Consider the following 15,547-nt stretch of genomic DNA (forward strand, 5'->3'; position numbering starts at 1 on the left):
GGTAAGATTTGAAAGCAGTACCTTTTACCATTGCTTCCTTAATATATGAGCATACTCAGCTTGCCCCTTTATGCATCAGGTGGCACAACATGGTTCGACGAGGTCCGCTCAGTCAAAAAGATGCAGTTTGCGTTTCAAGATTGAGAAGCTGTGGAGTGATTTTGATAGGAAAGGCAAATATGCATGAGCTTGGGATGGGAACAACTGGAAACAATCCAAAATATGGGTAAGCGTTTTAAGGGGTTTCCTGATTCGAATGTAGGAGCTCTAATATTACCGAACAAAAAGAGAACAAAAATGTTGTGAGACCCAGTTGTTCTACTATAGTTGTGAGCTGTATTTACTGAAACTTCTCTTTGTTGTTACGGACAGACACAATAGCGTGGTTTTGTCAAACATGTAGGATAGCTTGGAGCTTTAATCAGAATGCGGATTTTATTATTCAGCTTGATACCCCTTTTCAATTCACAACCAAGTTCAGGAACAGTTTTTTACTTTCATATGTCTTAATGTATTTTGGCTAAGTGAATTTTGCCCATGTATGAAAGCTACCGTTCTATTAAACAACACCTTGGATATATTTGGAGGCAAGTAGGCAACCATACCCACTCTGATACACACACACGCAAATATGAAAAAGGTGTTTGATCAGGAATTAAAATAATTTGAAGGATCAAGGGTCGAAATGGAACACATTGGCAGTGTTGCTTTGGCCGTAAATATCTTTTAGCTAAAATCAAGTTGCATGGTTGTTCTATATGTTCATCTGTAGCAAATGGGTCAATATTGGCTTGACGGTAGTGCAGCCACATAATCGTGGTAGATTCAGACTTTCTCTGTTTATTTACTTTTTTTCTGCACATAGTAAGTATGGGTGTTTTCAACGGTAGGTCTAACCACTAATGTAATATGTCCAATATTTCTTCTGGTGCTAACATTTATGAAACCTCACTGTATAACAGAACAACGAGAAATCCACATGCTCTGGAACGTTATACTGGTGGATCCTCCTCAGGCCCAGCAGCACTTGTAGCTTCTGGATTATGTTCGGCCGCATTAGGAACAGATGGTGGAGGTTGGTCCACTCAACCACTAACATGTTATATATGCACTTAAATTTTCTTGTGAGGATATTCTCTTAATCTATGTTCATTTTTCTCGAAAAGGGCAGGTTCAATTCGAATTCCTTCATCACTTTGTGGTGTTGTTGGCCTAAAAACAACATATGGACGGACTGACATGAATGGGTAAGTTTTCTAGTTCTGAGAAGGGTAAACATCTTAAACTTGCTTGTGTATGAAGCTGTGCCATATTGGAAAATTCTGTAGATTAGCATACAATTATAACCATAATACAGTGGACAAATATTAGTATAAAAAGATTAAACATGATTGCCCAACGTGGGACTGAAATTCCTATTGGAAGTTAGTTCAAATCATAGAAGACTAGTCGCAAACTTTTTGATTTTTGAACTTCTATTTGGCAGGTCAATATGTGACAGTGGGACCGTAGAAATAATTGGAACAATCGCAGCGACAGTTGAGGATGTCATGCTAGTGTAAGCTTCTTTTTTGTGTATGATATTCTTTTACATTGAATCGTGTTACTCCTCAGCAGGATCACTTATTTTGTGTTGTTCAACATGGACGTCAAGGGATTGGTCGAATGCGATTTATTTTTATACTTCATTCAATAAAAAACTCTCATTATGAATATTTATTCATTAATCTCTCTCAGAATTGTCAATCTGATATCACTGACGGGTTGTTCAGGTACGCAGCGATATTAGGTTCCTCTCCCTCTGACAAATACACTTTGAACCCAGTAAGTTCTTAATCTCTTATTTTCTGGAAACTTGTGTTATATTGTTTGTTAGTCCTGTTTATTCCTATTAATTTTTTATTGGTAAATCTTAATGCTTGTATATTTTCTTCTCTCAACATTAGTATATTGAACTACAATGAAGTTACTCTAACCAGAATACCAGATAGACTTACTCTGTTTGAATGTGTTTCCCTGTAAAGGTTTTGTCAGCACGTGCATTATTTTATCCTGTTTGAAATCTTTGAATCTGTTTCAGTAATAAGTTTGTGTTTTAGCCTTTGGTAGTTTAACATTAAAGAAAATACATGGATGAAGTATAAAAATTTATGAAAAAGGGATAGGAAAGTGAGCAATAGAAGTAGTACTGAGTACCGTTGTAACTTGTAAGTAGGGCAGGGAACGGTCGGATATGGCCAAACCCGAACCCGAATAGTTTTACCATATCAAACCTGAATCCGATAGACCCGATCGGATAACACTAAAAATTTAAAAACAGTCTAAAACTTGTATCTGAACCCGACATACCTGAATCCAAATCCAACCCAAATTAAAAAACCGATATGAAAATCAACCCGAACCTGCCTATTCGGGTCGGGTTTGGGTCCATCCCGACTCGATTCCCTGCCCTACTTGTAAGCATCAAACTCAAAAGAATGATGCGCATGAAAAATTCTAGGAATAATCAAATCAAGAAAAATGAGAAATATTATTTCATATGGACAAAATTATACAAGAATAAATGTTATTGAGGCTATATGTTGTACTTTACGAGTGACACTGTTGAGTGGCATATAAAAAATCCTGAAGAAAGTAAATAGATTGGGGAACAACAATAGCCATTGAGACCTTAGATACAACAATTTATATGTCAAACATTTAATATGCTAGGCAATAGCATTAATATAGAACAATAACGTATTAACAAATAGCAAGGTGTGTGCCTCATTGAGCCTCAAGGCATATGTCTTCAGATGTGTGCCTCATTGGTTTGAGACTTAAGACTCTTAAACAAGCGTTTTTGCCATATGAGGCTTTAACGCACATTGAGGTGTGAACGTTGGTGCATTTTTTGTTAACATTGGTATTAGAAGCCATTTGTACCGTTTTTGTAGGAACCAAGTTTAAGTACATCTTCCAAGATATTACTACAGAGGATGGGAACCTCGAATTAGATTATGTAGTCTGAGAGTGTATGGAATCCTTCATGTTTTTAATCAATCATAGTAGCTAGCAGTCATTATGAGTTTATGACCATTTTAAGTATTATTTTGATAATAGACATGTAAGAATCCAGTGAAACTTTCAATTATTGTCTTTAATCTCTACATGGCATCTTTCCTTTAGATGCCCCCAAATCATCTTATAACTTGCCATACATATTTCAAATACTATCTATCATAGTTTCTGTCAACTCTTTCAGTCCTCCCCTTGTTTTCCGTTTTTATCTCCATACAACAGTTCAAATGATTTGGGATCACTACGTCTGGGGAAGTATTCAGAGGTATATATTTGGTATTTTTTTTGTTAAAAATGTTGAAATTGATAAGAAAATGGATTATAATTAAGTGATACACGGTTGTTCTCCTGCAGTGGTTCAATGATGTGTACTCAACTGATATCTCTGATACATGCGAGGACGTTCTTAATATGCTTTCCACAACTCATGGATGCAAAGTAAGTTTTTACTCTATAGCATTTGTTCCGATTCTCTTTTGTAAGCTGCGCTTAGTGAGGCTACACAAAAGATATGTCTAGATAATTAAGTGACATTAACATTGTACATGTGTCAGAGTCAAAGACAGTTACAAAATGTCCAACACAGCATCTTGTTAATACCCTGTGACCGGGGTAGCTGATCTCAACTCTTTTTAATATTCATTTCAACATGAGTTTTAGTTTGTCTCTAGATCAATTGATCATAGCTACCTGACATTACTCCAGTCCCCTCTATAAGACTATATAACCCTTGGTTTATGCCTATGTTACATTGACACGCCATATTTCAAAAATAATCCGTGTTGGAGACATATGGACACAATACATATTGTATGTGATATACCTCAGTTTTTTATATTTCGCCGTGTCGGATACGGACACGCGTATTTGTGTCAATGTAACTTAGGTTTATACAAAGAGTATGATATTTCTTCCCTTCACCTTTCTTCTTCTCTTTTCTTCCAACTAGAACTAGGCAAAGAAATGAGATTTTCTCGTCTCTCTTGTTGTTTCTCACTTCCTCCCCTTCCTTTCATCTATCTGTGTCCTTGTGTCTGACACAAATCATTCTGAATATATGAAGTGTCCACTTTATGTAGGTAGATAATGAAAAGGGTCTGTGCCATTTGACAACTTAGATTCTAATGCATGTATTTATTTCGATTCAAGAGAAAAGAAGTTGTAATACCAGAGTTGCATGAGATGCGCACTTCCCATATTGTTGCAATTGGCTCTGAAGCAATGTGTTCACTGGCCCCTTATTATCAGGCTGGGTAAGTTCCCATACTTATTGAAGGAAAGTACTTTATTCTTGGGGACTTGATCACGGTAGGGGTTATGCCTCTTATGGAGAAGAATAACCTTGGTATAATGATATTGTGCATGTGGAACGTACTTTTTAACTTCAAAGCTCCATTATTTTCTTTCACTGATCAAAATAAAGTTCTGATTTTGCTTCATATTACTACCTTCTTTCTCTCTGTTGTAGATATGCTGCTAAATTGACACATGATACTCGAACAAGTATGGCATTGTTCAGCTCATTCTCTGCATCAGATTATATTGCTGCTGCACGTCTTAGGTGAGGCGAAAGTAACAAATATAATTTACTAGCATATATAGTTTGGACTTTGGACCATCTTTTGTTCTCAAAAAATTTCAAAGACTAGATATATATTATCTGCATATTATTAGATAACATAAATATCTTATAATATCAAAAGATGAAACATGCATGTTCATAGTTCCACATACCGACGCTTATTTAGTAAAGTTGATCGTATCACAATGAAGTACTTTTGTCTTTTCATCTAGATCATTTTTAGCATTCAAAATTAAAATAATAAGATGTTCATTCCAACAACCTTCCTCTATCTGATTATGCAGGCGAAGGATTATGCATTATCACATGGAGATATTCAAGGAGGTTGATATCTTGGTGACCCCAACAACTGGGTACGTGGTTTCATTAATATCATATGATCATGAGCTATGTTGCACAGTCTTTTCATAGGCTATGTGCACGGTCTTTTGGTTCCTTTTTTAAGATCATTTGATGTCTATCATAGTATACTCCATAATATAACCCGTCAAATATAGTACTTTATTAGATTGTGTAAAATTTATTACGGAGTCCATTTGTCCAGTTTTTGGAATTCTTCTTAATCCAACACTTAATACCTGATCATTCCATCACCGATAACAGTGTCTGTGCAAACACATTCCTAGGAGTATTTTATTTCTTATCATATTTGATTCCCTTTGTTTCTTTTAGATATCGGTAGTGTATGAGGGGAAAAGAAGGTGTTATCTACTCAAGTTTCATTCTGTTGACTGTCTGGTTGACTAAAGGCTACTTTGATTTTTAACGTATAAATTAAGAGATTTTTTTATGATGGATTCCTGTATTTGGTACGAGGCGCCTGAAAAATCTAAAACATTCGAGCTTATTAGTATTTTGTATCAGAGATTTTTAAATTAAGATTTTAGAATAGTGCAAGGAAATCTCTTCCAAGAAACATTTGTATACACCAACTCGAAGAGGTTAGATTACAGGCTTCCAACCCTTTCAGATGTCACTTGTGGATAATGTCTGCAAGTATGGGAAACACCACCTTACCTATCTAAGTGTTTTGGCGCATCATATTGTGTTTTGCGGAGTGTGGTTTTTAACAAGTTGGTTTTTGAAATATGAAATGATAATTTCGTGCATAAATTGTGTATTTCTACAGTTATGAATGTAAAATATTTTTTTTTTTTCTTTTTGCTCAACAGAATGACTGCACCTAAAATACTTGAGAGTTCTCTTCAGTTTGGGGAGTCAAATTTTGAGGTCTCAGGTCAGTTGATTTGCTTATACTACACTGGAAATATGCATTTGTTTGGACTTCTTGTAACTCTTTGTCAGAAAGAGACCGTTGGTTATGAATATAGTGATTTTGTACATGATGCTAATGGTGTTGGTTTTCAGCATATATAGTGCTCTTGACAATATTGTGATACTCGTCTCTTGCTAGTTCTATCTCCCGTTTCATTTCTACTGTATAAAGAATCTGTTAAACCCATTTATGGATGTTGCATAAACCTCCTAGCGCCATGATTATAAAAACTGTGTTCTCATGATGCACACATGCACATTTGTTAAGTGGATGTTGCCTAAACCTCACAGCGAAGCATATAAACATTGAGTTCTCATGACTCACACATCCACATTCGTTTAGTTTTTTTTATAAAAACTTTATTTAGGTGATGTTAAGCATGATCCTCCAAAATTGATTCTTTATCTTCATTCTCACCTTTTCCATTTGACACAACAATTTCAGGTTATCTTATGAGGTTTATAATAGCAGGAAATCTTCTTGGACTCCCGGCGATTTCTGTCCCTGTGAGTAAAATGTGGCTTATGCTAGTATTTTCTTCGTATATTTGCTTCTTATGTACTAATGCTTGTGGGTAACTTTCTAATTGTAACCTGTAAATAAACCACCTATTCATTTTGCTACGAGGCTTTTGGTTGAAAGCTAGGCTGTGGAATGTAACTCAACACCTTTTTTTTCTTATGTACATTGTCAGGAGCCGAATTCTAGGGCAGCATAATAGTTGCTAAAATTATTATTTTTCATTTCCTAATTGCTGGTTACTTATTTTCTAGTTTTGAAGTCAATTTTAATCAGAATTTAATTTTCGTCTCTAGTAGATTTGGGACTCTAGATTCTGGTTTATTTTGCTAATAGTTACAGTTGATCGTAATAAAGGTTGCAGAGTATTAGAGGCATTGAGTTGAGTATTTAGGAGATTCTTGTGTCAATATTGTTTAACCTCTAGGTTCTCTAGGCAGAAACCCTTAGAAACTCAAAACTATTTCTCTTCTGTAACAATGATCTCCACAGTGAGATTGTCTTACCATAAACCAGCCCTTTTCTCTTTCAATGTTGGCCTCATCAGTACATGTCAAAATTTGGCTGAGCAGAAAACTATAACAATATATCAGGTAAAGAGCCTATTGTGTTTTTATCTGTATATACTGTTCTTGTTGAACACAATTTTAGTTCTTTGGTAGTCTTTCCTTGAGTAAATAAACTTAAGCTAAGCTTCTCTTTTATTTGTCCCGTTCTGACCTTGTCCTCTGTGTATATACCGTATCAGATTGGTCATGATAAACAAGGTCTTCCGATAGGTTTGCAACTGATAGGCCGTCCCTGGGCCGAGGCTACAATTTTGCGTTTAGCGTCTGCAGTGGAGGTAATAGCTTTTATGTAGCTTAAGATTTGAATTACCGGAAAAACATAAGATATTGTGACATTCGTTTTTGTTTGAATTCATACTGTATTTATGTAGTGCTGCTCGAGTTTAGAAAAGCATCTCAAACGTTGGAGTTTCGGTGTATTTTCAGGAATTGTGTGCTGAGTTTAGAAAGAGGCCATCAACATATTATGATGTTCTGAAAATGAAGTAGCTTGGTTCAGTATCTCTGTGTTGCACATTGGCTTCTTCTAGATCTCCAACAAGCTCTTTGGTGGCTGGAGTACTTTTGCTATGACGGCATGTCTGTAACAACTCAAACTATGTGCCGGCTGGAGTACTTTTGCTATGACGGCATGTCTGTGACATGAGAACTGCTCTATCATCTATGTTAGAATTTTGATATTGTCTATTGATTAGTGAATACGTGTCTTTTCTTAAGACTGATTAATAAATTAACTATCTGAAACTACATTAAATTAACCATCTGAAACTACATTAATCACAAGTTTTCTAGTTTTCTAAGAACTTCAACATGGCATAGCTGTTAAAAATATAGTGTTGAGGATTGTTTTCTAGTTTTCTAAGAACTTCAACATGGCATAGCTGTTAAAAATTTAGTGTTGAGGATTTTTTGCTAAGAACTTCAACATGGCATAGTTGTTAAAAATTTAGTGTCGAGCATTTTTATTGCTACAACGATATTGGGAGGCAATAAAAATCTGATACTCGGCAATTTGTTTAGTAGCGTAGAAATAGTGAAATTCTACAACAATGTGTTCACCTGAGAACGCTAATGCATAGATCTTAATTTCATCCTTTTTAGTGCCCTTTGTATAACATGAACTTGAAATCCTTCACCAGTTTCTTTTTCAATGCTCTTCTTCTGTCAAGGATTGATTTTATGAAGTTCAAATACAGAGAATGCTAGACATGGGTGGGCTGAAAAATAGTAACCAAACGAAAATGGAACTACCACTATCCTAGAAAACCAAATATTCATTCACGACTCTTCAAGTTCCAATAACATTGAGTATGCATGCAGGCTTGCTAGATAGAAACTTTGTAAAAGGATGCTGACATTTTTGACATAGCCACATCACAAAAGAACCATCTTGTCCTTGGCACAAATTTACTGTCATAACAGTCATAAATTCCAGTCCCAGTTGCATGATACCATGAATATAACACAAATTATATGGCATATCCTCTAAAGGGATCGAGGAAGCACATGCCACTATCATACCCTCATATAAATTAAAGTGGTGAATCGATTCTTATCACTTCGGCTGAACTCAAATTCTAACATGTAAAAGAATGTTGCACTTGCCTCATAAACCACCAACTTGTGCAGTATCCAATCAGATAAGCCACTTTGCAGAATATCAGGGTGCAATTGGAAATTTGGAATCTCTTCCAGCTTTTCTGTATCAATTATGAGGATTAGTTGGTACCAGATTCTATGACTGTTTCTGAAGTGCACTGTTGTCACTGGGAAGATCAGGCCCCTGAGGAATCTTTCCAGGGTAATTGGTCGTTGAAGAATCTGATCCAATCATACTGCAAATCAACAAAATCACTAAGAACTCTGGATAAGAAGAAACATATAGCTTATTTTCAGGAGAGAGTTTGAAAAGACAGGACTCACTTGGTATCTACAATTACCATTGAACGCAGCTCACAATTGGTAAAGCTGTAAGGATAAACAGATACAAATGAGTCACCAAGAAACAGAATTACCAATAAAAAAGTCTGTGAATTGAAATGTGGCACGCATGCCCATTCAGATATATTGTAACCACTTGGTGTTGGAGAGACTTGATATCATTCATGCTTTTATTCATAAAAACAAATAAACCCTGTTAGTGGCTTAGTGCCTTTCAATCAGGATCGTTGGGTTGGGTTTAGCCCTCTCTTATGAGAGGTCTGAAAGGAACAGATTGTTTGCAGTATATAGTTTGGAATAGAGGGAGAAGATTTTCAAGTAAGGGGACCACTTACGAAAAATGTATTGGGAAATAGTGTGTGGAAGAAACTTTTCTACTAGATAAAATTGGCCCTTCCGAATCAGTCATGAAGGAGCTTATAATGACCATAAGCTATAAACTCAAATACTAGTGTCTGGTCTGCATTTCATAATCTTCTTCATACACAAAGTGGGCACTGCACACTTACTGTTTGCAGATTTCTTCTTTCATCAAGGGATGATATCTATTTCCAAGTTCTTTAAAGGTATGAAACAAGAAACCACTATGTGTAACAACTGCAATTTCCTTTTCTTTCCGCGTCCACAACCTAGATGGAAGAAAATGAAGCGTTAGAACTTATAAACCGACTTGTCTGTATTCATTTGTATAGAGAGAAGCAAAGCACAACATGTTCAAAAAAAGATCTCTCGAGAGAAATGCACAATAAAAGAAGACGCAACAAGTTGGACTTTGATTAATGATATGCCTTTTGTTGCACCTCGCAGATATTGGGTATAGACGTCCTATAAGTAAATCTCAATGAAGCTTAGTTGAGACACAAGTTTCAACGGTGACTGTGTACAGTATTCTGCATATGTAGCATCTGAGTTCTGTACTTGAATACATGAATTCAGTTACAAGGGTGCAAATCGTGAACTTCGGCTCTAAGTAGTAAAACATGGTGAACCGGCACTCACCATTTCAAGAATTTCATTCCCCTATCAGCAACATCTTCATTTGGCTCTCTGATGTCAGCCTTCCACCATGTGTCCTCATCACTCTCTATCTGAATACATATCAAAATACTCAGTTAATGCATCAATTCAACACTAAGAAATGATTGTTAGAGCAGCAAAAGTGATCGCACGAGTACTTGTTTACAGGTTACACAGCACACACAGATTAATTACTTGCCAGAGAAAAATCTATTGCAGGAAACAGAGGCAGATACTCGTCAATGCTTCTCCTCTTATCACATGGACGAACTCCCTGTCGTCAAAAGTAAACATTAACAAGGACATATAGAGGCTCTATATGGTGCAAAGAAACAGAACTGGAAGCCTCTGTATGCCATATTTTCATTATTTTTCAAATCTAAGTACAATCCGTTTCTTAGGATAAGAATTCTGAACTTGAGGTAATAAGTGGTAAACTGAAGAAAACAGTAAGCAAAATAACATGTCCCCCAAGAAATGAGAATATGTTATGAAGAATAGGTCACTGGATAATAAGCACACTAAGGATGAGTTTAGAATGATTCTCCCACATTTTGCATTCATGAAAATCTGAGTATCACACACAAATGCATAACAGTATATACATCACATGTTGCTGGGAGCTCCAAACATAATTTGGATACATTGTCGTAAAACATACCAAATGCTCTCGACAAAGCTCTACAGCTACAAAAGGTGGGGAATTTAAACTTGAGTATGCAGAACGATCACTTTTCCCTGCATTTGCCACCATTAAAGGAGTCGCATCCATTCCATACTCATAACCTTCACCACCGAATACTCCAACAGCTGTTTGCATTGTCCTGTAATATCAGGAGGAATAAGAGAGGAATCTAAATGACACTCCATCGAGAATAAGAATGTACACTCTACTTTTATACTTATCATTCTTACAAACATTGGGAATCCAGTCATGACGAAGAAGTCCTTATTTTTACTTTTGTACTTGTGATTTGGTATATATTCTTCTTAAAATTATCTGAAGCATGTACTTGGAGAGTAACATAAGACATCTTTAAAATGAATCATTATCCTTGGAGGGGGCCATTATCGTAATTAGGGCAGAGAATCGGATCGGGTTTGACCCAAATCCAAATAGTTCGGGTTCGGGTCAATTTTCATATCCGTTTATTTATTTATTCGGTTCGGATTCGGATTCGGGTCCGACAGGTCTGTCGGATATAATTTTTGGGCTTTTTTTGAATTTTTAGTGTTATCCAATCGGGTTGAAGATTTCGGTTTGATTCGGGTTCGGATATTGTCAAACTATTCGGGTTCAAATGCCCATATCCGACCTGAACCCAACCCGTTCCCTGCCCTAATCGTAATTAAGAGGTTGGTGTTCCACATTTCTTATATTGATTCTCCATATGTTTGAAAACGAATCATTATCCTTTCTTGTTGTATGTAGGATTCGTCATCCTACAATTTTTTTTCGTTGATATCACCATATGAGATTCCATCCATTGTCTCTGCTGCATTCAATTTCCCTTTATGATCCTAAACTTGCACCAAAACTCCATACATTAGGTCCTCCACTTTTGCATGCCCAAACCATCTCCAACAGATTCCATTGCTTCAACGAGATGTTATGGTATTTAAACCATAGTTGCAACCTCCACATCATTACAGTTAATATAAGGAATCCTAGCTTCAAATGCCAGTATATTTCCAAGTTGATTAGGTATGATATGTAACACTTGAATCTGAAAGACAAGACTTTGTTAACCGTAGATTGTCATTTGCCAAGTCATCATGGAAAGCAGATTAAGATCCTTTTCAAATCCAATATACAAAATCTTATTAGGAAAAGTAAGAGGCTCTATGATTTTACCTTAACAAAGGGGAAGTGACCACCAAATCAATCCTATTAGAAAGTCCACAAGCCCGAACATGCTTACGCAAATTATCCACCTGTTACAATTATCACAAATATTATCATAAAGCTATTTACTTTGGTAGTATAACCATAGCACGTAGCATAAAGTGCAAGGACCAAATATTTATTTCATGTTTTTTTTTTTTCTTTAAAACAAATCAATTCCCATGGGACATAGGAGTTTATAATCCCTTACCTGCTGCCAGCCAAGAGGTGTAAGATGCGCATCAAAAAGTGCTGGAGATAAATATGCTTTAAAGTCCTTTTCAGCTTCTACATTATGAATCCCTTGAGCATGCCTAATCTATAAGTATGGTTTCGTATGAACATCAAAGAAATCAAATATGGGAAGAACAAGAAACCAAATATTCTTGAAAATCTTTTCTTGGACCTAAAGAAAAGGGTAAAGAGAACTAATACAGACCAGGTGTAAGGTTTTACAACGGTGTAAGGGAAACAAGCTTGGATCTGCGATGCCATCCATTTCTGTCAGAAACCAAGAAAAAAAAAATATTTAACCTTTCAATAGAACATCAAACGAAAAAAGCATAAGAGAGTGCCTCGTGTTGCAGTTTAAAGCTTAAAGAAATTACAACCCAAACTGACAAAATACATAGAATAATCCCTTGCATTTTCTCTGAAGCCGTTACAAAAAAAAAAAATAGCATGTTTTCTTAGGAAGGATATCGTGGATGTCACACTCTTACTTAAGACCCATCTGTTACAATCACAGAAGAAAGCTGGAGAAGTGAAACATTTTCAGCATAGACAAACCTTGCAATAGCACAATATATAAGAAGGAGATGAAACAACTAAATGTTTATCTTCTCAATCAGAAGCTTCAAGAACACTGAACTAAGGGGAGCCATGTTCATTATATATTTCAACTTCTTTGGTATTACATGACCCAATTGGCCAGAATATTCTATTTCAAAATAAGCACCCCTAAAAGATTGGATGTGCCGTATGTTCATTCTTTATGCTCCAATAACTAGAAAACATCAGGAATGTAAACAAAACCCGTCTAGTTCTAGAACCAATGATGATTCAATACGTGTAAATTTACCCAGTAACATGTCAACCAAACTCAATATGCTGCAAATGGGAATTTAATAGATGCTTAAGGTTCCACATCAACATTGTCCCAAGTTGACATGTCAATTAATATTTTCTCGATAACTAGATGGAATCATTCAACACAATTAAACAATATTAACATTATGGTCATAAAAATCGAAACTTTAACAGTTGTGAAGTACAGAAGCTAAACATTTGACATGCCCAGATTCACATTCATGTTCTAGAATCACAAAATGAATAATTTTTTTATATAAATGGGTGGTTCTTGTTTGTACCTGAGAGAGAAGAGAAGCAACGAAGAGTGGGAAATGGTGATGCTTGGAAACGCAGTGAGCTGTTGAAATTGGGAGTGAGTTGAACAAGTGAAGGAAAGAGGAAGGAACTAGTCATGATGCTGAGTGACTGAGACTGTACCTTGTTTTTTTTGGTTCATTCTCTGCCCAACCACTCTGTCTCTTGTCCATGTTCCATGTATTCAGATTTTTTTTCTGTTTTTTTCCTAATAATAAAATATCTTAACAAAGATCAATGAAAATAGAGTTGATTAATGATTATCCTGTGTCACATAAAATAAAAAAATCTTTTAAGCCTACCAAATTGGCTATGGGTCAAAAAAAGTGTCAACCAGACAATATGTAAGGATTGTAAGCAACTGTTGAATGTGAAACACGTTCACAAGAATTATAGGGTGATCTGTACACACCGTAAATAAATAAATAAAATTATTTTAGACACATTTAGATTTCTAAATTATTTTTGTTTTTTTATTAGATGTACCGAAGACAAAACAAGCCATTAATTTACTAGTATACTGCTAAGCAATGGGGGCGTGAGCGGAGCGGAAGAGATTGAGAGTGCGTGGAGAGGGAGAGGGACGAAAAGAATAGAAGAAATGAAGACAGACAGACAGACCAAACCCCTCCCCCCCTTTGCCCAGAACGTTCGCTCCGCTCACATGAATATACATCGTGGGACCCCATATTAAATCCTATATACTCTACATTCTTTACTTGTAATTGAAAAATAACGTATTCATCTTTTTCTTCTTTCAAAAGAAAAAAATGATATTGATTTCTTCTTTCAAAAGAACTAATACCAAAAAAACGTATTGTTACTATTATTTTTTAAACATTTTGTCCCTATTGGAAATACCCCAAATTAATTTGGGAGATGTTATTGGATTGAGACGGTTATTAGGGTATAACAAAAACTTAAGTTAGTTATAGGGTACGGGAGTGTTTTTATGTGTCACACCCCGAATTTCGACAGAATTCGGAAAAAACATTATTTGCTCCCGACTCTTCGATCTCCGAGGTGTGACGCACTCTCAACTCCCAAAAACCCATCAACAGTGTTAAATATGCGGATAATTAAAAACCAATAAAAATTTCAATTAACCAAATGTCCTCTTCATTACAAAAATTTACAAATAAGATTAGGTTACAAATCTCTTTTCAATAACTCCTTATTTAAAATTACAAATGAAAGTACAAATACATTGTTTGCAGACCAAAAATCTATATCACCTTAAGGGGAAAACAAAATACATCCCGAAATGCAATGCTAACGCAAACCACACGCAGTTGTAGCCAACCTTCTTCAACACTAAACTGTCAAAACTTATCAACTATGTTCATTGAATGAACACACCCGATAAGCAAACATGCAAATCGGTCAAGATTATCAACAATCTTTGGTGTGGGTAGTCCTAAAATACAACATATGATATACATATATATACACAATCCATAATGCAGTTAGTTCCTCCACCGGGTTTTAACTTTCAACGACTAATACAACATCCTTAAGTATAATAATCTAAAAGCGGTAGTTCTTCCAATCGAGGCCTTTAACTTTCCACTAACCCACAAACAAACTACGCGCATCATAAATAAGGCATTTAGTTCCTCCACGAAGCTTTTAGGTTATAACTAAACTACTAACCAACCCGGACATATACAATCATCTATCTAGAGATATATTATTTACCAACATATTACCATAATTATATTAGTTTAGACTTTCTTTGTGTGTCCCTAAAATCACGTCGTATCTATGTCTTACCTAGTTTCCCTGGCTACCACAATCGCTACCCAACGCCAACATGTACATCCACATGCCTCCCTTATATATAATGTACCACTCGTGAAACCACCACGAAATGGATGCGCGACACCGTAAATCCTCACACGGAAGCCATTATATAAGTAATGCCACTATTCGGCATAAAATATTGCGCATCTCGTTCTATTTTGCGAACGGAATAATCAAGCCACTATTCGGCTACGATTGCCCAACACATGGGTCAATCAACATCTCATATATATACAACATCTTATATATCAACATCTTATATATCAACATCTTTATATATTAAATCGCGCGCAGGGCGGATCACATGAGTTGTGGTAGTCGGGGTTCTAGGATTTTCGTTCGTAATTTATTAGGGTGTCATCCATCTATGACTTATAATAATTACACTATATATCGTCTTGGTCAATTACCTTATTGCACTAAGCCACACTATTTAGAAATATCTCAATTATATCTAAGTAACCACTTTTATTATTTCACGTGCCAATATATTATTGCACTACGCCACA

At 35.8% G+C, this 15,547-nt stretch overlaps 2 protein-coding genes across 5 annotated transcripts; one reads left to right on the plus strand and one right to left on the minus strand.

The window, feature by feature from the left end:
* Positions 1–85: 85 nt before the first annotated feature.
* LOC147502130 (fatty acid amide hydrolase-like) lies at positions 86–7,809 on the plus strand. 3 transcript variants are annotated; one of them, XM_086607082.1, is made up of 14 exons: positions 86–226; positions 963–1,075; positions 1,167–1,247; positions 1,487–1,558; positions 1,773–1,824; positions 3,245–3,325; positions 3,415–3,498; positions 4,210–4,313; positions 4,529–4,621; positions 4,927–4,995; positions 5,815–5,879; positions 6,363–6,424; positions 7,186–7,281; positions 7,378–7,809. In XM_086607082.1, the coding sequence occupies exons 2-14, from the start codon at positions 1,044–1,046 to the stop codon at positions 7,444–7,446; spliced, it is 960 nt and encodes a 319-aa protein (XP_086463208.1). In that variant the 5' UTR covers positions 86–226; positions 963–1,043; the 3' UTR covers positions 7,447–7,809. The 3 variants fall into 3 exon arrangements, with proteins under 3 accessions (XP_086463208.1, XP_086463209.1, XP_086463207.1); XM_086607083.1 differs by having other exon boundaries at positions 7,433–7,809; XM_086607081.1 differs by having other exon boundaries at positions 165–226; positions 1,172–1,247; positions 7,433–7,809.
* A 534-nt stretch (positions 7,810–8,343) lies between these two features.
* Positions 8,344–13,549, minus strand: LOC147502131 (Phosphoglycerate mutase family protein). Of its 2 annotated transcripts, XM_086607085.1 has the most exons (11): positions 13,359–13,549; positions 13,220–13,278; positions 12,289–12,350; positions 12,061–12,168; positions 11,820–11,899; positions 10,626–10,788; positions 10,164–10,238; positions 9,947–10,035; positions 9,457–9,576; positions 8,930–8,974; positions 8,344–8,841 (listed from the first exon to the last, which is right to left on the minus strand). In XM_086607085.1, exons 1-11 carry the CDS (start codon positions 13,406–13,408, stop codon positions 8,742–8,744), a joined length of 951 nt encoding a protein of 316 aa, XP_086463211.1. In that variant the 5' UTR covers positions 13,409–13,549; the 3' UTR covers positions 8,344–8,741. The 2 variants fall into 2 exon arrangements, with proteins under 2 accessions (XP_086463211.1, XP_086463210.1); XM_086607084.1 differs by having other exon boundaries at positions 13,220–13,410.
* Positions 13,550–15,547: the final 1,998 nt, after the last annotated feature.

This window comes from Coptis chinensis, chromosome 4, assembly GCF_015680905.1.
Source record: "Coptis chinensis isolate HL-2020 chromosome 4, ASM1568090v1, whole genome shotgun sequence".
Lineage (NCBI taxonomy): Eukaryota > Viridiplantae > Streptophyta > Magnoliopsida > Ranunculales > Ranunculaceae > Coptis > Coptis chinensis.

Excerpts from the sequence above, each read along its gene's own strand:
- LOC147502130 (XM_086607081.1), top strand. The coding sequence starts at position 180 with ATGCATGAGCTTGGGATGGGAACAACTGGAAACAATCCAAAATATGG. Across the intron at positions 4,314-4,528 it reads GCCCCTTATTATCAGGCTGG|ATATGCTGCTAAATTGACAC; the intron begins GTAAGTTCCCAT and ends TCTCTGTTGTAG. Across the intron at positions 5,880-6,362 it reads GTCAAATTTTGAGGTCTCAG|GTTATCTTATGAGGTTTATA; the intron begins GTCAGTTGATTT and ends CAACAATTTCAG.
- LOC147502131 (XM_086607084.1), bottom strand. The coding sequence starts at position 13,334 with ATGACTAGTTCCTTCCTCTTTCCTTCACTTGTTCAACTCACTCCCAAT. Across the intron at positions 8,975-9,456 it reads AAAGAAGAAATCTGCAAACA|CTTTACCAATTGTGAGCTGC; the intron begins GTAAGTGTGCAG and ends TTATCCTTACAG. Across the intron at positions 8,842-8,929 it reads ATGGTAATTGTAGATACCAA|TATGATTGGATCAGATTCTT; the intron begins GTGAGTCCTGTC and ends GTTGATTTGCAG.